A 22,283-nucleotide genomic window follows, 5' to 3' on the forward strand; every position below is an offset into this window, starting at 1 on the left:
ATAAGTTTCTTTCTGAATGTAATGAACAATATGATGTTATTGCTATTCCAGGTGGGTTACCAGGTGCTGATAATTTAGCTGGTTCTCAGTTACTTATTCAAAAGATAAAAGAACAACTTGCGGCTAATAGATTTGTTGCTGCTATTTGTGCGTCACCAGCTATTGTTTTAGAAGGAAATGGAATAATGTTTGTTATCATATTTTTTATTTATGAAGTTATTATTTATTTTAATATTCATTTATAGTCAAGGAAGAAAGTGTACTGCCTATCCATCATTTCAACCAAAACTTGCTAACCAATCAGCAGTTCATCAACGTGTGGTTGTTGATAATCATTTAATTACAAGTCAAGCACCAGGCTCAGCCATTGAATTTTCTTTAGAAATTATTAGACAATTAAAAGGTGAAGAAGCTATGAGAGAAGTAGAAAAGCCATTAGTATTAAGTTTCAAATATTGAAGGTTAAATTCAACTTTTTTTAATGAAGAAATCATTTTTGTTTCATAACAAATAATAAAGAATGTGAGAAGATAATCAAATCGATAACAGAGAAATAAGAATAATATAAAAAATAGTTTATGATAAACTATAAAAAAATATCCAATCAATTGAAGATATTTTTTTGAACTTAAAAAGATAATGTCTTGGAAGTGTGCTTTATGTGGTTTGTTAATTAAATTATTTTATGAATTAATTAATAGAGTTATAATAAGATATTCAATTATAAGGAAAATCAGTTTATTTTGCTGAACGAAAACAAGCAGAAGGTAAAGATTGGCATAATATTTGTTTTAATCAATATTATAAAAAGAAAAGACAAGCAGATGCAGAAAGAATAAATGCAGAATATAGGAAGGTTGCTGATGTTTGTCCTGAATGTGGAGAATTAAGAAAAGATTCTGAAGTTCGTTTTTGTGCCGGTTGTGGATACAAGTTCCAATGAATTCATTTGTTCTTTTCTATTTGTTCGTGTTATAAACATAAAAAAATTCAATAAAAAGCTTTTTATATTCCATTCAACATAGAACCAAATAAATTGGATTAAAAATGTCTTTAAAAGAATACAACTTGTCTAAATCTTCTTTTAGACAACTTAAAAATCATTATTTAATGATTCAATAAATAATTTGATTGCTGAACGATATTTTTCATAATTCACATCTTGAACTATTCCATGTTGGAATAATGTAACTATTTGACATGGCGATGTAACAACATCATCAGTTTTTGTTATTTTTGTCATTTTCATTATGTCTTTTGCAACTTTTTTAACTCGAGTATCAACACTAGTACTAGAATTACAAATTTCACAATGGAAACTTAGAAATAGTATTTCTGGTGAAAACATTCTTAATTTAAATGCTGTTTCAACCCATTCTTCTCCTGATTTTACTATTAAAACTTCTTTATTTTTAATTTCTTCCTTTAATATTTCTATTGTTCCTCTTTCAGTATCTAATTCTCCTAACACAACAACTGCAATTTTTTTTATTCCTATTACTCTTAGTACATATTTTACTCCTAATCCAATATAATTAATAAAATATGAAGACGTTATAACGTCAGCAGATACTTTAGCTTGTATACCATTTGGAAATTCCATAGGATTTTTTTTCATAATCATAACAATAGGCCTACTTTGTTCATTAACTTTAACATCAGGAGTTAATTTAATTACAATTTTACTATCTTCTGTTTTTCCTCCTTCTTTTTTTTCAAGTACCCCTTGATAAGGAACAACCCCACCTTTTGCTCCTGTAAAAATATATGCAAATTTAATACTTTTATTTTTTGAAAGAAATTCTAATGACTCACAAACTCCTTGTGCTATTTCTAATGAAACACGAAGATAAAATGCTGCTAAACAACAAGGAGTATTTTGGAATGATTGTTCTGATAAGAATGTATTGAGATAATGTTTTATAGTTGTTGTTCTTTCATCTTGTTGATTAAAAATTTCTTTGAGAATATCAACGTATTCTTTACTATGAACAAGTAACAGTTTTTCTAATGGAATAGTTTTATCTACTTCTTTAATGACTCTTTTATTAGTAGATCCAGCAACAGAATAAAGCGTTTCTATAAGTGTTTCTCCAGTTATTGGTTGATGTGAAATAAAATAATTTGTTTGAGTTTTAGAAAATACAAATAAACAACCTTCACCTGAACCATTTTCTAAAGTACAGTCTGTAATTGCCCATCTTAATTGAACAGCTTTAGGAAAGATTGTATCAAGCCATTTAATTATACGTTTAATTTGTTTTTTTCTTTTTTCAATCTTTTCTATTCTTCTTTCTCTTTCTTGTTGTATTTTTTCTTGAACTTGTTTACCTTCTTTCTGGATAAAAACATTAAGCCTTTTACTTGCTGCTTCTCTAACAATAATAACTTCTCTCCTTAATACATCTTCTCGTTCTCTTATTCCTTTTGTACAACAAACACAACATTTCCAGTGTGTAGATGGTTGTTGTATATTTGTTTTAGTTATGTCAGCAATAACTCTTTGGCACTCTGCACAAAAAACATTACTACAAGAGGAACAAATATAAATTGGTTTCTTGTTATTATACCCAAAACATAGTGCACATCTTCCATCATTTCCAGTTTTTTTATAATTAGATAATGGATGAAAATGAATAGATGAACACGAAGCAATCATCTCAGTAGTTGAAGTAGATAAAACTATTTGTTGATCTAACAATGCTTTTCTAAGTAATTTAGTAATAATTTTTTGATGAGTACAACAAACAGGAATTTGAAGTGGATGAATAAATTTGAGTGTTCCAATAGCAGTTTCATTACAATATGAGAAACAACATTTTTTTATATCAAAATTTCCTTTTTTATCATTAATTGTTTGAGTACTTTTATTATTTTCAGTTTGATTTATTGGAGTTATTGTTTTTTTAGATTCTTCTGATTTTAAAGTACTTCTATCTTCTATCATTTCTTTTTTAATACTTTTTTTTTCAACAATAGTTCCATTTTGATATTCAGTTGTAATTGTATCATCAGTGATTGTATCACTATTGTCATTACTTCTTTTTTTTAATGGTAATTCCTTTTGGTCAGGTTCTTCAGATTCTCTTTTAATTGGTTTAAGAATACTTTTGGTCATTTGGAAATGGTGTTTAAGACATATGTGGTTGTGTGCTACTTTATCATCCTTCTGATGAACTTCATATCCTGGGAGAGTAAATGTAGAAGCCTTTTCATTACATCCTGTAATACAACATCCCATTTTTTCTATGGCTGAGTTAAAATGAACATCGCACAATTTCCATTTTATTGGACGTGTATTGACTAATTCATTTTTGATCTGAAATGTTCCCTCAACTTCTTTAAGTGGGATATTACCTTGGTTTGTGCAATCAACAATACAACAAAACCGGTCTGTTGGTATTTCGTCAGCCATTTTTGTTTTTCTAAGATTCCGCTCTCTACTTTTAGATTTCTATTTTTGTTATTGTCTTTATCTAGTCCCTTTCTAGTTTAAATTTAGGTTTTTCCCTTCACAAAACAAATTGAAAAAGAAAAGAAAATAATTAAATGTATTAATAAAAATATTAGAATTTTACTAAAAACATTCAATAAATGAATAAAATACTACTGAGAGAATAATCAATAAAGCACCAATGATTGATAAGATACCTGGATATTTATTAAATAAAATCATATCATAAACTAAACCATAAATCGAAGATGAAAGATTTGAAATATTAAAAAATGCTGCAGATGTCATAAGAATAATATAAGCTATTGACGCATAAATAATTATTTGAAGAATTGGATAAGATATTAATAATATTAATTCAATTGCTGATATATTAAAGTCAAAAGGAAATAAAAATAAAAGGAGTAAAGTAGGGAGTGAAAGAAGAGGTGCATGAACTGATAAAATTATAATATAATTCATTGAAGAAAATGGAGAAATGATATTGACCGTTTTTTCTTGTAATGTATTTGCAATAGCATATAAAATTGTTGAGATAAGACAGAGTAAATCACCTATTAATTCTGATGAACCGTTTTGACTATCCTCAATAGAAACAAGGACAAATCCAGATAATGCGATTACTGCTGAAAATATTTGAATTAAATTAAATCTTCGTTTTAAAATAAAGTATGAAAGTACCATAACAAATGGAATACTACAAACACTAATAAGCTGTGATGATAATATATTTGTATTTTGAATACCAATAACAAGACAAAATGTTGCAGTTATATCACATAGTGTAATTCCAAGACAATAATACCATTTTACTGATTTTAAAAATTCTACAATTGAATTTGATCCATATTTTAAAGACACAAATATTAATATAATTGGTAATGACCAATACACACTAACTGTTTGTATAATAGCTGTTCCACTTGAGGATTTTTGACCTAAATAATTAGTCATTGCATAAGTTGATGCATTAATAATACTAATTGTTTGCCCAATAAAAAATCCTTTAATAACATTCCACTTTCTTTTAGATGTACTTTTATCGTTAATTATTTCTTCATTGTTTAAATGAGGTTTTAAACATCCAAAGAGATTCATTAATTAAATTTAATTTAATTTACAAAAGAAGTTAATTTATTTTTTATATTCAACAATTTTTTTTAAGAAAAAATTCTTAAAAAAAATTCTTAAAAAATATAAATATAAAAAAATCTTAAAGAAAAATACGTCTCAAAAGCAAAAGAACTTTAAAATTTATCTTCCAATAATCATATTAGATGTCACAAATTAAATTAAAAATTGCAATGGTAGGTGATGCAGGAGTTGGTAAAACATCGCTCATGGTTAAGTATGTTGAAGGTAATTTTGATGAGGATTATATCCAAACATTAGGAGTTAATTGTATGGAAAAAACAATTTCATTAAAAGGAAAAGAAGTAACTTTCAGCGTATGGGATTTAGGAGGACAACGTGAGTACATAACAATGCTTCCAATGGTTATGGATGGGGCTCGAGTTATCTTATTCTTTTTTGATTTAACTAGGGTTATGACATTAAATAACATAAAAGATTGGTACAAAGAAGCTCGTGCACATAACAACAGTGCAAGTTGTATTCTTGTTGGAACAAAATATGATTTATTTGCTGACCTTGATGCTACTGAAAAATCAAGAATAACCGCTACCGCACTTAAATATGCTCAAGCAATGAAAGCTTCTTGTGTTTTTTGTTCTTCTTCTCAAGGAATTAATATTCAAAATGTATTCAAAGTATCTTTGGCAAAAGTTTTTGGATTAACTTTGAATGTTCCTCAAACTACAGAAGGTGCTGTTCTGGTTGTGGATTAATTTCAATTTCCTTTCACTTCTTAATTAAAAATTTTTGTAAAAATTTTTTTTTCTTTTTTATTAAAATTATTAATCTTTAAAAAGTCGTCAGAGCCCCAGCGCTAATTGGAGCTAGCACTGTTATCTCCAGTTCAGTCAGAACAGGTCTGTGGTTTATCGTCACTCGACTAATATTATTATTATTAAATACTTTTATTGTTGATATTAAATTTTAAATAAATAATTGTGGTTTTTTATTTTATTATATCGTTTAATAAAATAATTAAGTCTTAACATATTTTACCATCCATTTTAACCCTATTTCATATTCTATTTTTATAATTAAAAATAACACAATAGATAAATAAAAATTGTTATTTCATTAATAATTTGTAGAGATTAGAAACTTCTTTGATAGTACTGAATTTGCCACAAAAAGTAACTATGCTTTCATAAACTGGTTCAGATAATTTTGGATTAACTCGTACGTATGTTTCTAGATAGTCTGTAACACAACGAATGTATCTTTTATTTGGCTCTTTTTCTTTAACTGAAAAGTCAATAACTTTTTGAGTGAAAGAAGAAAAGACATTAGAAGATTTTAACAATAATTCCTTTACAGTACTAATAACATTTATTTTAGGCTCTATAGAAGATAATGCGTCAATATAGGCCTTTTCATTTTCACTGTTTATGACTTTTTTTAATACCTCAACTGCGATATCTTTGTTATTCTCAATAAGACTTTCAATTTGTTGTGGAGCAAAGAATTTTGCAATATTTTCTTCTTCAAGAAGTTCCATAAGTTGGTCTTTGTCATCATCACTAAGTCTTTCTATGGCAGCTCTTTTAAGAAGTGTTAACGTTTCAGCAGATATTTGTGTTGGGTCGAATAATGGGGAGAAATCAATTTCAGGGATAAGAAAAGTAAGCTCATCATGTCCTGGCATTAACAATAAAGGAGCGGGTGTGTTTTGAGGTGGAGTGATTGGTCCAGGTAATGGAGTTTCAAAAATTTTAGCAATATCACGTTCTCTATTTGTTGAATCATCGGGATCACTAAACAAAGGTTGAACTGAAGGGATGTCATATGGAACATTTTTTTGGTATTCAGTTGTTAGTACATCTAAATCAACAGAAGTACTTGGGAGTTTATTACTTGCAAGAATTTCACTAATTGATTTCTATTGTCGTAAATAAAAAATATTATAAAATATAGTTTAGAAGAGGCAAACCTCAGATGGACAAGAGTTCTCAAAAAGTGTTGCAATAAAATTTTTTTCAAAACCATCAGCCTTTAAATATTCTTTACGTAACACTTTGAAGAAAGGATTAGATGTTATTGGAGAGTGTTTTGATAATACATAACAAAGAGAAAGGGATTGTGGTTGACTTAATACTTGTGAGTCAAGTAATATTGATAAAGAAGTTAACAATCCAAAAAGATCAGACCTAGAAACTAAATGAATAATTCCTCCATTTATTTGGTCTAATGATTTATTACTATCATTGAGGAGATTTAATGATTCAATAATATGTTGTGGTTGAGGCATCAAGCGGGTTTTGACTGGTTAGATCTAGAACTTAAAAATAGAAAGAACTTATGAACCACCGTAAGACGATTGTAGGAAAATCGTCACATTTATCTTCATTAGAATGGAATGACCAACCACGTCCAAGTAGTGTTTCAAATAATACAAACAGTGTATTAAAAGGGATTAAATTTAATAGACCACCACCAGACCCAGTTTTACCAATAACTAAAATGGAAGAGATTCAACAAAAGGAAGAGGCAAAAGCTTTTCGCTTAAGTGTTGAGAATCCCCAAAAGCAATTTTCTATTTTTGCTAGTTGGGCAGATGAAAATCAACCAAATGGATTGTTAGATATATGTTCTGGAACAATACAATACAATGAAGATTCTATGGTGTCTATCACAGTTACAATTAAAGATTTTATTAGGAGTGCAACTTATAGTTTTTCATATAATTCTAATTCTATCATGCAAGAAAGTTTAAATGAAAGTTATATTAAAATTTCTAATGTAAGTTATAGTTCTAATATACCTTATTTACAAAACCATCAAGAACTCGTTTTATGTAGTTCTGAGAATGCACCATTCCAATTATTTGTTTCTAAACTTAGATCATTTTCACGTATTGCAGAAGATGAAAGTAATCAAACAAGTGAGTTAAGTACTCTAAGATCAAATGTGACAGACCCTGAGGGATATGTATATAATTTCTCTCAACCAACAAAAGAACTTTTTGAAAATCTTAGAGGATTTGCTGTTATGGCAATTGATAATGGTCCTCTCACTCAACAATTTCTTTCTTTGTTTGACCACAACAATACACTATTTAAATGTACATATAAAGAATATTTGAGACTTTTAAATATTGATGTATCAATTGAGAAATATATTAGTGACAAACAAACTGCAGAAAAAATCAAAAACGAAGTTAAATTATCCAAAGAAAGAATTAGTTCTGAACAAATTGGTCAAACAAAAAGAGATAACGAAGAGTCTCAATTGTATGAACAAATTAAACAATACGGAAATGAATGTAAAAGATATATTGAAGCTTATCTTGAAAAAAAACAACGAATTCAAACAATATTAGATATCTATAGAGCATGTTTTTCTATTAATAATGAATGTGTATATGATCATCTACTCAAAGAAGAAACGTTATATCAATTATTTGACATTTATCAACGAGACCCTAATTTAGAAAAACAAATTAATTTCTGGGAAGATAGTGAAAAAGTACAAATTAAACAAATTATTCTTTATCCTCCCATTATTATTAAAAAACTAAAATATATAGTTAAACTTAATTATTTAAGAGATGTTGTTGTTGCAAGATTCTTAGATGAGGCTTCTTCAAGATATTTTACTTGGTATATTAATAATACTAGACTCAGTGTTGTAAAATTAATGAGAGATAATTATTCTTTTATGAATAACATTAAACAAGCTTTTGAAGATGGAAATTCAGATATAAAAAGTCAAGTACTATCATTTTTTTCTTCAATATTAAAAATTTATAGTGGTTCTGTGAGTTCTTCTTTAGAAAATACTAAATTGACATTTGATGAAATTAAAAAGATGAATATATTTTCTATTACAATTCAAGGATATTCTAATGCTGACTATTTCATAAGATCTAAAGCAGTAGATTTATTAACTGATATGTTTGTAATGGACTCTTTTGAATGTACCCGTGCTATATATTCAACTATTTCAATTAATGGAGAAGATGTAATTCCTATTGTTGTTATTTGTAGTCAATTTATTAAAGAAGATCATCGTTCATTAATAATGAATATATCCCATCATATTATTTATTTATTAAAATGTGATTCATCTGATTTTTCAGTAGAAGAAAAAAGAATTAATTCTTCATTAATTTATTCCCAATTAGTACCAATATTAGCCCGTCCATTACAATTATTTCCATCAGTTGTAACATCTAAATTAAGAGAACAAGTAAAAATGGAAAGAGGAATTAATAACTTTGATTCTTTAGTGACTCAGTTATTTGAAATCATTGGATATTTATTTATTTATCATTCTGAATATTGTGAAATTTACTTTGAAACAGAAAGTAAGTTTATTCAAGTTGTGGAGACTTGGATAAACTGTTCTAATGAAGTTTTAGAAACAGCAATTCTTCATTGTTTAAAGAAAATACTTGAAAAAAGTAGTGGAGTGTCTGATATATCGATAATAAGAAATAAAATAGTTCCAATCATTGTGCACAAATATGTTTGTAATTCAAATGATGGAATTATACCATCACTTATTTCTAGTATCTTTGAAATACTAGTTAACGAAGAAGGAAATGTAGAAATTATTGATGATGCACAAAATTATCTTCAAGAATTAAGAATGGAAGTATCTCCTGAGTTAATTGATTCAAGTAGAGCAAACGAAGTATTTAAAATATTTTCTGACTACCTTAGAACACACAAATTAATGAAAATGAGTTTCTGTTCTATGGGGTCTATTCCTAGGTCGTCTTTTGTAAAAAAATTCTCTCTTGCTGCTCAAAAAAGAAGAATGTCTGAATCGTCTGATCAAGAAGTTGGTGGAAAGAGGAAAGGAGATACTATGAGTCCTAGCTATGATCCTCATACAACGACAACATTTGGTTCAACTACAACAAATAATTCAAATAAACAAGACAAAAATATCAGTCAATCTATTTCCGGTATTACAAACACACCTTTACAAGGACAGGTTAGTGATGATACACCAGATAAACAAATTCGATATATGGTCTTTTCAAGAAGAAAAAGCACGTTTTCTTAGTATTGTAACTTTGGTTGATTATAAAATTTTTTTTTCATTACTTTTCTTTATCAAAAAAATGTTCTTCAGATTAATTGGGGTGATGACAAATTAATAAATTATTGTTAAATAAAAAAAGTTCTTCTTTTTTAACGAATTACTTTTTGAAAAAACGAAAAATAATAAGAACTAAAAACACTATATTTGTATATATCAATTCTCCAATGAACCATCTATCCATTGAGGAATTAACACAGTTAATTCCATTTCTTGAAGATATTTTTACTGCAAAGAATTATTATATGGTTAGTAAGAATACTCAAAAATCATTTGATTTACATGAAAAGAATGTAGGATATTTGTTAACGGTTCAAATACCAGAAGAAATTAAAGTTCAATTAAATGAAGAAAATGAAGAAGAGGTAATAGAAAAAAGATTTGGTCAAGAATTATCTTTATTTAAGAATAGAAAAATTACATTACTTACAAAAACAACAACGCAATTATTACCAACAATTATGACACCTATTATTCTTCCTCCTGTTACATCAAAAATAATAAATTTTTTTATTAAAAATAATATGATAAAACCAATACAAAGAGTAACTATTAAATATACTTTGACTTGTGTTGAAGATAGAAGTCAAATAATTTCATTAGATCCATTTAAAGAATTTGATTATTTACATTTGATAATATATGATATATATAGAGTAGAATTACATAAAGTAATTAGTAAACAATTAAAAATTAAAACTTTAGTAATTACATTTAAAATGGCTGCTGATATTGAGCCAACAATATTTAACTCATTTAATGAATTTCATATTGATAAAATGATAATTATTTGTAAAAGAAAAGAAGAGATCGATAAATTAAATTTAATAAAAAGTATTAAAGCAAATCCAAATATTCAAATTTGTTGTAGGTTTTGGTACAAAGCAATTGACCCAAAAATGGTCATTGTTTGGAAACCAAATCTACTTTATATGACTGAAGATGGAGTTCTTGAAGCTGATATACTCACTAAGTATTCTCCTTGGAATATTAAATTTGTTGAATTACCACCAGACGAAAATGAAGATAGTTTTCAAAACTAATTAAACATTTCTATTTAGGTTTTATCATAATTTTTTAATATAACTTTAATTTTCTTTGTTTTTGATATTTAAATTCTATTTGTTTGGATTTTATATTTTTTTTTGTTCCTTTTGTTGAGAGAATTAAATTTAAAATTAATAATTGAACTTATAAATACAATAATTTGTTAGAAACATAATAGTCAATATCTGATTGAATAGAGAAATTGGTTTATATCATATAATTTTACTTATTCTTTATTTCTTTTTTATAAGAAGAATAAAAAAATTACTTCAAAAATTTGTATGTTTTGTATCCAATTGAGTTGAAATATTCCTTTCATTATTAAGTGAGTTGTTTTTAAAATTTTTGTTATAAAATGAATTGGTAAATGTAGTATTTTATTCCTCAAGGCTCTAATTTCAAAATAGATAAGAAGTAAAATAACACATTAATGTAACACAAAAGTCTAGCAAATAAAACGCTTAAAAAGGAGATAGTTTTTAATGAGTATCAAAGCCATGGGTATGTTTTAAACTCTTCAGTGATAAAAAATTACAAAACAAATAGTAATAGCAAAAAATCACCTTTTAAGAATTAAACATCGTAAACTTTTGTTTTGTTTGAAACTCTTTTGTTAGAATATAAAAATATATTTTATATCATTTTAAATTAAAGTTTATTTCTTAAAAATGAATAAGACGATATTTTAACATTCTGTTAAATTACTCAGTAAAAAAATATAAAAAAATATTTATAATTATTTCTTTTTATTTTGATTTGAAATAGAACTATAAAATATTAAATAAAATATTAAATAAAATATTCATATAAACTAAGTTGATATTTCATGAATAAAATATTATTAAAATAACTTTTAATATTTGAGAATTTTAGTAAATTCAAACTGTTTTACAATTTTAAACAAATAAAAATGAAAACTGAAAATAGAGTTCTTTGAAAATATGGAAACAACTCATCCACAATTTATTGATGATGAATGGTCAGACGATGAAAGTATTAAGCAAATAGGAACTTATTTTGGAGTAGATGAATTAGTTGCAATCTCTCGTTATTTTCAAAGTGAGGAAGATTTTATTAAATTTATTCAAATACGTTCATCATATCAAGAAGTGTTAGAATCATTCATATTTAATCCTATCTCATCAACAAGATTATTTCCTAATATTCAAATTCAATTTTTGTATTCAGATAAAGATAAATTACTTCCAGATATTCATTATTTTGTTTTTTGTTATGAATTACCTTATTCTACTGCCGTAATATTAAAAGAAAAAATGATCACTTGTACTAATGTAATTTACACATACGATGATGTGGATCAATACGGAGAAGAAATACCAAGGGATTTATCAATTAAAAAACTAGATGAATCTTGTTATGAAAATAATGAACAACTAATAGAGTTAGTTCTACCTCAAACTGTAAATACTCTTGGTAATTGTTGTTGTATTGAATGTACAAATTTGGAACGTGTAATATTATCCACTTCTTTAACTTCTATAGGAGATAATTGTTTTAGTGGATGTAAAAATCTTCATACAATTTATTTTTCAACAGGGTTACAAAAAATTGGAGATGATTGTTTTAATGGTTGTAAATCACTAGAACATATTAAATTACCATCTACATTAAAATCAATAGGGGATGGTTGTTTTAGTGAATGTAAACATTTAACAAGTTTATACATCCCTAATTCAATAACATATTTAGGGGGAGGTTGTTTTGAATCTTGTACAAGTTTACAAGAAATCAAATTATCTACTCAGATCACTTCAATACCAAATGATTGTTTTAGTAATTGTTCAATGTTATCATCGATTCATATACCAAGCACAATCATTAAAATTGGAGATAGTAGCTTTGAGGAATGTCTTTCTTTGTCTTCAATTCAATTTGAATCTGTAGAATCAATTGGGATAAGTGCTTTTAAAAATTGTATTCATTTAACTTCAATTCAATTACCAACTACACTAACATTAATCAACAATGAGTGTTTCTGTGGATGCGTTCAATTAATGACCATCAAAATTCCTTCTAGTGTATTAATTCTTCCAAAGTACTGTTTTTGTGAATGCTCTTCTTTAACAAAGGTGGAATGTCCCAATGAGTTACAATATATTGGTGATTATTGTTTTGAAGAATGCCCTTCATTAAAGGAAATGAATCTTCCTTATGACATATGTACAATAGGTGCAGGTTGTTTCACAGGGTGTGATCAACTTCATATTAATTGATTAAAAATTATGAGATTCAATCTTTTGAAGATCAAACGTCAAAACAATTTTTAACAAAAAAGAAGTTTCTAAAGAGAAAAAAGAGAAACTAACTTCAAAAGGATAAATAGATAATAATGATAGAGGACATTGATTATTATTATCCAAATCCTAAACCTAAATGTTCTGAAGGATATGATATTGAAGAAATTGAAGCACCAGACACTGTATATATAGTTGTATCAAAAGTATTAATGTATGGAGTATTTGTACTTACTACGATAGGAACAGTACAAACATATTTTGGAAACAATTTGGTCATTACTATTGGAGATTTGATTGGGCTAATGCTCTTCATTTTATTAACGTATTGTCATTATAAAGTTATACATACATCTCCTGGTATTGTACAAAATTATATACCTGTTGCCTCACAACAAGAATTAAATGAAGCTATTGAAAGAGTGAAAAAAGGAAATCGTAGTGGTTGTAAAACTTGTGACATTTGTTATCGTGTCAGATGGTGTAGTAAATGTAAAAAATTTCGACCTCCACGATCTTATCATTGTAAAAAATGTGGTTATTGTATTGAAAAACGAGATCACCATTGCCCATGGGTTTCAAACTGTATTGGAAAAAATAATATGAAATTTTTTGTTCAATTTATATTTTATGCGTCATTAGCACTATTGCTTGCTTCAGTTATAAATGGATTTTCAATCTTTCATGCTGTTATACATTATGATTTATTACATGGATCATTTAATTGGTCAATAATTACGTTAATTGTTCCATCGGCTGTAGGAATGGCAATTGGATTAGCCTTATTTGCAGGGATGTTAGTACTGTTAATAAATTACCTCATAGCAATTATGCACAACGAGACTTCTATGGAATCTATTGAAATTGCAAGATTATTGAAAGTTAATAAAGGAAAACGAGATCTTGTTTTTGAAAATATTCCATCTTATAACAGGGGTGTATTTAATAATATTAAAGAAACTATGGGACCTACAGTATTTGATTGGTTTATACCATCACAACGAAGAAGTAATGAGTTAGAACTTTAAATTTCATTTAAAAATTTTTAATTTTAAGAATATTCTGATTAACTCGTTTTTTATTAATTTATTATAGTAAAATTATTAAAATCAATACTCTGAAAAAAAAATAAAAATGAACTTAAAAAGCTTATACTATCGATGTTATTATTATTCATTACTTTGTGTTCTGCAGTTTCTTTAACTGAACTTGGTTATTGGAATGGTGTAAAAAGAGTTAGAAGAGAATTCCCTTATCTCGAAAATAATGTATATCTTGACTACACAGCCAGTGGACTTCATCAGGTGTCACAATTAAAAGACTTCTATTATGATGTTTCAAAAAAATTGTATGGCAATGCTCATAGTATTTCTCCATCATCAATAAACACCGATACCGTAGTTAAACAAATGAGAAAAAGAATATTAAAATATTTCAATGCAAATCCAAAAGAATATGACGTTATATTTACTAGTGGTGCCACTGAGGCATTAAAAATTGTTGGAGAAAATTTCCCATTTACTCCAGCAAGTGTTTTTTTATATCTCTTACAAAATCATAACAGCGTATTAGGAATTAGAGAATATGCTAGTAACGCTAATGCTACATGGGGATATTTCACAGAAGAAGATCCAGAACAACAATGGAGAAGTGTATTAGACAAATTAAATAAATTACAAACTACTAACGTTACCCATCACTTAATTGCTTTCCCAGGAGAAGATAATTTTAATGGTGCAAAATTCCCATTAGATTGGATTTGTAAAATTAATTCCTTATCAAATAATAAACATAAATTCCATGTATTATTAGATGCTGCTGCTTTAGTTCCAAGTGCAAAACTTGATTTAACTAAATACCATCCAGATTTTGTCTCAATTAGTTTTTATAAGATGTTTGGATTCCCAACAGGAGTTGGGTGTTTAATTGTTAAAAAAGAAGTTGCCAAAGAATTAAAAATTTCTTATTTTGGTGGAGGAACTGTAGTTATGGCTGCTGCTGATAGAGATTGGAAAGTATTCCCAGATTATTTACCTCCAAAATATGAAGCTGGAACACTAAATTTCCTTGGAATTCTTGGACTAAAACATGCTTTTAATCATTTCCCAAATATTGATATTATTCATAAACATACATATGCTCTTACTCGTGTATTATTTACTGAATTAAATAAATTAACATATTCTAATGGTACTAAAGCAATAGAAATTTATGGAAATCATAACCATTCTACTTATGAAAATCAAGGCCCTATCGTTACATTTAATATTTTAAATAGTAAATATAAATATAATGGTGTATTCCCTAAACATGTTCCATTATTAACAGTAAATGAGTTCTTAGCAAAAAAGAATATTCACGTTAGAGTTGGGTGTACTTGTAATCCAGGAAGTTGCTTAAATTCATTAAATGTTACTAGTCTTGCAGCAGCTGCTGTGACTAATCCAAATACTCCAGTTGATACTACATTAGAAGGAAAACAATACGGTGCTATTAGAGTATCTATTGGATACCCAACAACAATTGGTGATATTAGAAAATTTATTCGTGCTATTAAAGAATTTATTAAAATGGTTGAATAAAAAACATTTTTAATCTTATTTAAATTTTATTTGGTTTTTATTTTCTTATTGTTTTTCTTTTTTGTTAAAATAAAAGAATAATTAATTAAAATAATTGTCAGTTAAGTTTTGTATTTTAGCTTTTAGAGATCATCATGGAATAAAACGTATTTAGACTCTCGTTTCTTTGAAGCAATTCTTAAAACTAATTTTACTGTTTCACAAATAACAAAATGGACAAGAACAGCAACAAGAATTAATAACCAATCTAACCACTTTAATGGATATTGTTCAATAATGTCATTGAAATAAGGGATATAAATACCAGCAACAAGGAATAAAACAGATACAACAAGTCCAACTAATAAATATTTATTACCAAACATATCTTTTGAAATTGTAGGACCGGTGATTGATTTACTAATGAAAGAATGGAATAACTGAATTACAGACAATGAAATGAATGCAAGAGTTCTACTATGATTTGGACGTTCATCAGTCATTCCTGTTGGCATATCATATCCTCCAAATTCAGCCAATGGCTTAATGTAAAGTGTCATAAAGAAGAGTGAAATTGAAATAATAGCCATAGTCATTCCTTGGAATAACACAATTAAAGCTTTCTTCCAATTGAATATATTACTATTTGGGTCTCTTGGTTTTCTTTCCATAATATTACTCATTGGAGGATCAAGTCCAAGACAAATTGATGGTGGAATATCAACAACTAAATTTGCCCAAAGAATCATCATTGCAGAAAATGGTGGTGTTTGACCGCATGCAACACAAATCATCATAGTCCAAATTTCTGCAGAATTAGCACTTAATAAATACATGACAAATTTCATTATATTATCAAATACTCTCCTTCCTTCTTTAATTGTAGAAACAATGTTATAAAAGTTATCATCCAATAGAACAATATCAGCAGATTGCTTTGTCAAATCAGTTCCACTTCCCATAGCAATACCGATGTTAGATGATTTAATAGCAGGAGCATCATTAACTCCATCTCCAGTCATAGCAACAACCTCTCCTCTTCTTTTTAATGCTTTAACAACAGTAAGTTTATCTTCTGGAGATACACGTGCAAAAACACTTGGAAATGGTTCACGTTCAGCTAAAGCTTTTTCACTCATACCAAGTAATTCATTACCAGTCATGATATATTGATCGACGTCATCTTCTGGATCTATAACTCCAATTTGTTTAGCAATGGCACCTGCAGTTTTTGGATGATCACCAGTAATAATTCTAACTTGAATACCAGCTTGTTTAAGTGCTTTAACAGCTAAAGCACTTTCATTTCGTGGAGGATCTACAATACCAACTAAACCAAGAAACATTAATCTATTTTCTATATCAGTGTTATTATCTTCAGTAATAGGTGTAATGTTCATATTAATTTTACCAATAGCACATGCAAGAACTCTACTTCCATTTTGTGCCATAGAATTCATTTGATTTTCAATGTCTTTTAAAATATCTTGGTTTAATGGTTTACCGTCAAAATTAGAAGAACAAATTGATAATATAGATTCACATGCTCCTTTAGCAAATATAGTTCCATTATTATTATTATCTTTATAAAGAACACTCATTCTCTTTCTGTCACTATCAAATGGAACTTCAGTAACAAATATATTTCCATTATTAACATAATTACTTTTTGTAATACCACAATGAAGAGCACAATTATATAAAGCAATTTCAGTTGGGTCTCCAATCATTTCAGTTTCTCCTTTTTCATTAACTTTAGTAGAGCTATTGTTACACATTGCACAAACATTTAAAATATCAATAGATTCACTAGGAATTTGAGATATTTCACTATCAATTGAATTATAAATCTTAAACTGACCATTAATAGTCTTAAAATTATATAAATTTGGTCCTTGCCGAATTTCTGTCATAGTCATTCTACCTTGTGTTAATGTTCCTGTTTTATCTGTACAAATAGTAGTAACAGATCCAAGCCCTTCTACAACTGGTAAATTTCTAATAATAACATGTTGTTTACTCATTCTACTAACTCCAATAGACATAGTAATAGTAACTACAGCAACAAGTCCTTCTGGAATAACTGAAACAGCTAAACTTAATCCAATTTTGATAATACTAACTGTATCGTCCCATGTCATACTTCCATTTTTAATGAATAACCATAAAACTAATAATCCTACAACTATTAAACATAAAATACCAGCTAATAATACAAGCCATTTTCCTAAATTTGCTAATTTTCTCTTTAATGGCATTGTTTTATCAATTTTTTTATTTAATTCACTTGAAATTTTACCAATCTCTGTTACTTTACCTGTAGCAACAACAACTCCAACTCCTCTTCCTTTAACTACACTGGTTGACATAAATGCAATATTCTTTCTATCTCCAACTGGAACATTAGGCGTTTTAATAAGATCAGTACTCTTTTCAATTGGATTCATCTCTCCTGTTAAAAGAACTTCAACAACTTCTAAGTGATGAGTTTGACATAAACGAAGATCAGCTGGGACAGTATTTCCTTCTTCTAATACAACAACATCTCCTGGAACTAATTGGTCTGCTGTAATTATATCCGTTACTCCTTCTCTTATTACATTAACATGAATAACATCAGCATTTTCTAAAGCCTCTAATGCACGTTCTGCTTTAAACTCTTGAGTAAATCCAATGACAATGTTAGATACAATAACAACAATAAGCATTCCAGCAGCAATCCATTCTTCAATACAAAGAGAAACAATTGTACCAACTATTAATACCATAACAATAAAATCAGTAATTTGATTCCATAACATCTTAAATACATTCACTTTAGGAGGTTTTGGTAATTCATTTGTTCCATACTTTTCTCTTCTTTGATCTATTTCCATTGAAGATAACCCTTTTTCTAAATCAGTTCTAAATGTTGTAAGAATAGTTTGAACATCTACATCATAGAAGTGTCCTTCAGTTGGAAGATATGCATCTTTACTAAAACGACCTTCTGGTATTTCTTCTTGTTGAGCTTCATTAGCAGGTTCTTCAATAATACAATGATATTTTGGTTTGATGTATTCTCTCCAGTTACTAAATTTATAATAGTTTTGAGAAAGAAAGAGAACGATAGTAGTCATCATTGCACGAACATTTTCATCTTCATTAGCTAAATGTAAATTAAATTGGAAATCATGACAAATAGTTGAAATATTCATTGTTTCAATAATATCTTGAAAACTACGATCAGTTTGAATCATAAAACAGAATACTTCAAGACTTTCTTCTGAAATAGGAGTACATACTGACGTAAATCCATTTCGTTGTTTAGTTTGGTATTTAGTTAAAAGACCGTATAACGCAAAACATATTTTTACTGGAAGATAGTTTTGGTCTCTGTTATTCTCTTGATAGAAATCAACTAAAGCTTTGATACTTCCTTTTGGTGCATTATTTCTTAACTGATCAATTTTATCTTGCCATAACTTTGCCAATGTATCTTTATTTTTATTTCTTTTGGCAGGTGTTTTGACGTACCATTTCATTTCAATAGGTTGGGGTTTATCCTTAAACTCCATATAATTCTTAAGTAATTAAAGACTGTTAATTTTAAGTTCTTTACTCCTTTAAATATACTTTTTAATTTTTTCCAAAGAGAAAAAAATGACCCAAATAATGGTTCTTTAATTATAATCACTGAGATAGGTGCTCTATTTGATTCTAATTGGGATTCCGTATTTGGGGGGTTATTTTAGGTTTGGATTTATCATGTTACTCGGCCTGATTACTTCTCTCCTTTCAGGATTATCAGCCTATCACAAAAATTTAATTTTTGTTTTTTATCAGCCACTTTGCTGTTCTTTTCATCGGGAAATCTTATTTTGGAATTAAGTTTATGGATATTTAGAATAATAGTTCTAAAGATCCATCTTATTTGAGTAAGATAAATAATTTATTCGAATTTTTTTTCTTCCATACTCTTTATATTATACTGGGATTTTTTTTACCTTTTTTTTCTAAGATTTTTATTCTTCATCCTCAGTAAAAAATTTTTATCAAATTAAAAAAGAAACTAGATGATAAATTTTTAACAAGAAAATCTTAAATTTTTCTAAAAAATCAGTATCTATTGAGTAATTAAGATTTTTCTTCTTTTTTTTTGAAAAATCTTAAAATTTACTTAACAAAAATACCACCCCAAAAGAAAACATAAGTTTAGAAAAAAATGGTTATTTAAATAACACATTTACCTTTAATTTTGTTGTTTTTGAATCATCAAAATCTTATCACCCAATGAAAGAGCTACACCTTGACTTTTTGCTCTGATTCTAATACAACCACCAATCTTCCCATTATTTATTTCAATAGAAATATTAGCAAGAGCATCATCTCCAAAGACTGTTGTGGCATATAGGTTAGCTGATAAAAATCCAATCTCGCTACAGAACAAAGACCTTGGAGTAACACAATTCATGTGTGTTTCTTTGCACAAATGTTCAATAAATTGAACAAGATCAGTGATGTCTGTTTCAACAATAATTTTATTTTCCCATTCATATCCCATCCACTTCTTTTGGAAGATGTCTTGGCTAATATCAGCAGGTTTAATACTGTCTAATGCCTCAACACTGATGTTATTGAGAACCATATGATTGTCACTACTTCCAGTAGTAATTTCTCTACCTACACGGTCATAATTAATATACCCAGCAATTAAACCAGATGATGTACCAGTGACACGAACAGGAATAGTAACTCTAGTGAATTCTCCAGCTCCAAGGGTGAGTGGTTGTTGTTGTCCAATAACTTCGAGTCCATCAGAACGAGGGACTAATTGAATCATAATATTTTGTAAAGTACTTTGAGACTGATTGACAATAAGTGTATCTATACCAATATCAAATTGAGATAATTCTAAACTTGCTTCAACGTATAAAGGATCAGAATACCCACTTAATTGAATAATATTTCTAAATGTCATTAAACTCTTTTCTTCATTTTCTGTAATAGTTGGTATTTCATTTTCTTCATTAAACATACCAAAACTTAATTCATCATCAACTTGAATAATATCCTTCTTTATGACAATAACTTCTTTTTTTATTTCAGGCTCAGCTAATGCTGCTTTAGTTAACTTCTCATCTTTTGAAGTTATACAAGTAATACCTTGTCTAATTTTTCCAATTAAATCACTACTTTTTTGTGTTTTTAATAATTTTAATAAACATTGTAATCCTTTAGCAGTAATTTCATTTTTTTTTGTTTGTTCAAATATAGAATTTCCTTTCAAAACTAATTTAACAATAGAAGAGATATAAGTTCCAGAAAGGATATTACCATTATCTTCTTGTAATAATATATTTTTTCCTTCATTGTTAAACATTAGTTCATATAATTTATTAAAACTTGTTAAAATTTCTTCTTTAGTGCATGAAAATCGAGAAAGAATCCATATAATTTCTACAAGAAGTTGAGGTGTTGTGATAGAATGAATAATATCATATAATGACTGTAATATAAAAGAATTGTTATTAGTTGTATTATTTGAATTTAACAAAATATTTCTGACAAATAATAAAATCTCTTTAGAAACAGAAATAGAGTTAGTTGTTTGCATTACATCTAATAATACAGGAACAATAGATTCACAAGTAAATTTATTATTACATTCTTTAATAGCTTGAAGTATAGCCAATTGATATTGTTCATCTTCTTCTCTTTGTAACTCTTTTCTTAAAGTATTAATAACCTCATTAACGGTTTTAGAAGTAACACATTTAACAACGATTTCTGCAACCTTAGATCGAACATATGAACTAGTACATTGAAATCCTCTTAACATATCAATTTCCAACTCATTCATTAATCTTGGTGTTTTATGAATTTGTTGTTCTATTCTTTGAAGAACAGAAATTTTAACGTTAATATCACTTGATTTCACAACGATATCAATCAAACTCTTAATAGCTGATTTTACTACTGAAGGTGAAGATGAAACAACTAACATACAAAGTGATGCCTCTAATGAAATAGCGGCTGATGGACTTTGAATTAAAGAAGCACAAATAGAAAGATAAGTTGTGTAATTATCTGGAGTAGAACGGGAAACAGATTTAATAAGATGTAATAACTCAAGCTGAATATCTTCTTTATATGTACTTATTTGTTCTGACTTTTTAATTACATAATGTACTGCAGCAGATAAATCGACATACATTAATGCTCTTAAAGCACTACACTTTACTGAAGTAATACTTTCTTCATTAACTGCAGTATAAATTAATTTTGAAGCATTTGGAATTAAATCTGGATATAATCTATAAATATGACAAATAGCAGAAAAACAATGTTTACGAACAAGAGGACTTTTTGAATTAACATTACTAATTACTGCATGAGTAAGTGGTTGAATAAGTTCTTTTTCTGAAATAGTTAAAATAAATTTTAAAGTTAAAGCACGAATATATTCATTTGGATGATTTAAATCATTTTGTAATGAATTAATAACAAGAACTAATTCTGATAATAATTTCCCTTGTTCATCAACACGTTTAATACATGATAAATACATTAAAAATAATCTCTTTACAGTATGGTTAGTTGATGGTAATGCATAACTGATAACATTCATTACCATATCTGTGTGTTGTTCTCCATCTAATTCTGCAGAAATTAATTGTTGTAAAGCTTCACACTTAGATATATCGTCTTTTTGTAAAAGGTTAATAACCTCATCACCTCTAAATGTGATATAGTTATTGAAAATTTGATACGTTTGTTGCATTCTTAAAAGTCTAAATGATTTTC

The 22,283-nt window shown here is 27.5% G+C and overlaps 13 protein-coding genes across 13 annotated transcripts in view, besides 21 other annotated features; 8 read left to right on the forward strand and 5 right to left on the reverse strand.

The window, feature by feature from the left end:
• Nucleotides 1–459, forward strand: part of EDI_096820 (protein DJ-1, putative) — a gene marked incomplete at both ends in the record, with an annotated part of 627 nt that extends 168 nt beyond the window's left edge. Inside the window, 2 exons of the mRNA XM_001735567.1 lie at nt 6–187; nt 246–459. Of these exons, the coding sequence (XP_001735619.1) occupies nt 6–187; nt 246–459 (396 nt within the window). The remainder of the gene's footprint in view (nt 1–5; nt 188–245) is intronic.
• Nucleotides 198–244: a sequence feature (AT_rich).
• Nucleotides 460–558: 99 nt separating the features above from the next.
• Nucleotides 559–600: a sequence feature (AT_rich).
• A 39-nt stretch (nt 601–639) lies between these two features.
• Nucleotides 640–943, forward strand: EDI_096930 (uncharacterized protein; the record flags this gene model as incomplete). Its single annotated transcript, XM_001735568.1, has 2 exons — nt 640–664; nt 729–943. 2 exons carry the CDS (start codon nt 640–642, stop codon nt 941–943), a joined length of 240 nt encoding a protein of 79 aa, XP_001735620.1.
• Nucleotides 670–700: a sequence feature (AT_rich).
• Nucleotides 944–1,093: 150 nt separating the features above from the next.
• Nucleotides 1,094–3,415, reverse strand: EDI_096940 (uncharacterized protein; the record flags this gene model as incomplete). The annotated part of the gene is made up of 1 exon (XM_001735569.1): nt 1,094–3,415. The coding sequence occupies one exon, from the start codon at nt 3,413–3,415 to the stop codon at nt 1,094–1,096; it is 2,322 nt and encodes a 773-aa protein (XP_001735621.1).
• Nucleotides 2,257–2,319: a microsatellite.
• A 123-nt stretch (nt 3,416–3,538) lies between the features above and the next one.
• Nucleotides 3,539–3,606: a sequence feature (AT_rich).
• Nucleotides 3,578–4,552, reverse strand: EDI_096950 (uncharacterized protein; the record flags this gene model as incomplete). The annotated part of the gene is made up of 1 exon (XM_001735570.1): nt 3,578–4,552. The coding sequence occupies one exon, from the start codon at nt 4,550–4,552 to the stop codon at nt 3,578–3,580; it is 975 nt and encodes a 324-aa protein (XP_001735622.1).
• Nucleotides 4,551–4,666: a sequence feature (AT_rich).
• Nucleotides 4,667–4,731: 65 nt separating this feature from the next.
• On the forward strand, nt 4,732–5,301 carry EDI_096960 (septum-promoting GTP-binding protein, putative; the record flags this gene model as incomplete). The annotated part of the gene is made up of 1 exon (XM_001735571.1): nt 4,732–5,301. The coding sequence occupies one exon, from the start codon at nt 4,732–4,734 to the stop codon at nt 5,299–5,301; it is 570 nt and encodes a 189-aa protein (XP_001735623.1).
• Nucleotides 5,302–5,321: 20 nt separating this feature from the next.
• Nucleotides 5,322–5,384: a sequence feature (AT_rich).
• Nucleotides 5,385–5,469: 85 nt separating this feature from the next.
• Nucleotides 5,470–5,567: a sequence feature (AT_rich).
• Nucleotides 5,568–5,611: 44 nt separating this feature from the next.
• Nucleotides 5,612–5,672: a sequence feature (AT_rich).
• EDI_096970 (uncharacterized protein) lies at nt 5,655–6,833 on the reverse strand (the record flags this gene model as incomplete). Its single annotated transcript, XM_001735572.1, has 2 exons — nt 5,655–6,464; nt 6,516–6,833. 2 exons carry the CDS (start codon nt 6,831–6,833, stop codon nt 5,655–5,657), a joined length of 1,128 nt encoding a protein of 375 aa, XP_001735624.1.
• Nucleotides 6,474–6,498: a sequence feature (AT_rich).
• Nucleotides 6,834–6,883: 50 nt separating the features above from the next.
• EDI_096980 (uncharacterized protein) lies at nt 6,884–9,598 on the forward strand (the record flags this gene model as incomplete). Its single annotated transcript, XM_001735573.1, has 1 exon — nt 6,884–9,598. The coding sequence occupies one exon, from the start codon at nt 6,884–6,886 to the stop codon at nt 9,596–9,598; it is 2,715 nt and encodes a 904-aa protein (XP_001735625.1).
• Nucleotides 8,084–8,129: a sequence feature (AT_rich).
• Nucleotides 8,622–8,642: a sequence feature (AT_rich).
• An 87-nt stretch (nt 9,599–9,685) lies between the features above and the next one.
• Nucleotides 9,686–9,715: a sequence feature (AT_rich).
• Nucleotides 9,716–9,801: 86 nt separating this feature from the next.
• Nucleotides 9,802–10,677, forward strand: EDI_096990 (uncharacterized protein; the record flags this gene model as incomplete). Its single annotated transcript, XM_001735574.1, has 1 exon — nt 9,802–10,677. The coding sequence occupies one exon, from the start codon at nt 9,802–9,804 to the stop codon at nt 10,675–10,677; it is 876 nt and encodes a 291-aa protein (XP_001735626.1).
• Nucleotides 10,128–10,160: a sequence feature (AT_rich).
• Nucleotides 10,448–10,476: a sequence feature (AT_rich).
• Nucleotides 10,678–10,703: 26 nt separating the features above from the next.
• Nucleotides 10,704–10,781: a sequence feature (AT_rich).
• A 17-nt stretch (nt 10,782–10,798) lies between these two features.
• Nucleotides 10,799–10,843: a sequence feature (AT_rich).
• A 455-nt stretch (nt 10,844–11,298) lies between these two features.
• Nucleotides 11,299–11,543: a sequence feature (AT_rich).
• Nucleotides 11,544–11,622: 79 nt separating this feature from the next.
• On the forward strand, nt 11,623–12,915 carry EDI_097000 (uncharacterized protein; the record flags this gene model as incomplete). The annotated part of the gene is made up of 1 exon (XM_001735575.1): nt 11,623–12,915. The coding sequence occupies one exon, from the start codon at nt 11,623–11,625 to the stop codon at nt 12,913–12,915; it is 1,293 nt and encodes a 430-aa protein (XP_001735627.1).
• A 116-nt stretch (nt 12,916–13,031) lies between these two features.
• EDI_097010 (palmitoyltransferase PFA3, putative) lies at nt 13,032–13,964 on the forward strand (the record flags this gene model as incomplete). Its single annotated transcript, XM_001735576.1, has 1 exon — nt 13,032–13,964. One exon carries the CDS (start codon nt 13,032–13,034, stop codon nt 13,962–13,964), a length of 933 nt encoding a protein of 310 aa, XP_001735628.1.
• Nucleotides 13,960–14,046: a sequence feature (AT_rich).
• A 50-nt stretch (nt 14,047–14,096) lies between these two features.
• EDI_097020 (molybdenum cofactor sulfurase, putative) lies at nt 14,097–15,518 on the forward strand (the record flags this gene model as incomplete). The annotated part of the gene is made up of 1 exon (XM_001735577.1): nt 14,097–15,518. One exon carries the CDS (start codon nt 14,097–14,099, stop codon nt 15,516–15,518), a length of 1,422 nt encoding a protein of 473 aa, XP_001735629.1.
• Nucleotides 15,197–15,230: a sequence feature (AT_rich).
• Nucleotides 15,514–15,614: a sequence feature (AT_rich).
• Nucleotides 15,615–15,640: 26 nt separating this feature from the next.
• On the reverse strand, nt 15,641–19,054 carry EDI_097030 (cation-transporting ATPase pacL, putative; the record flags this gene model as incomplete). The annotated part of the gene is made up of 1 exon (XM_001735578.1): nt 15,641–19,054. One exon carries the CDS (start codon nt 19,052–19,054, stop codon nt 15,641–15,643), a length of 3,414 nt encoding a protein of 1,137 aa, XP_001735630.1.
• Nucleotides 19,055–19,728: 674 nt separating this feature from the next.
• Nucleotides 19,729–22,260, reverse strand: EDI_097040 (coatomer subunit beta-2, putative; the record flags this gene model as incomplete). The annotated part of the gene is made up of 1 exon (XM_001735579.1): nt 19,729–22,260. One exon carries the CDS (start codon nt 22,258–22,260, stop codon nt 19,729–19,731), a length of 2,532 nt encoding a protein of 843 aa, XP_001735631.1.
• Between the last annotated feature and the right edge of the window lie 23 nt (nt 22,261–22,283).

Source organism: Entamoeba dispar, genomic scaffold, assembly GCF_000209125.1.
Source record: "Entamoeba dispar SAW760 scf_1105229459249 genomic scaffold, whole genome shotgun sequence".
NCBI lineage: Eukaryota > Evosea > Mastigamoebida > Endamoebidae > Entamoeba > Entamoeba dispar.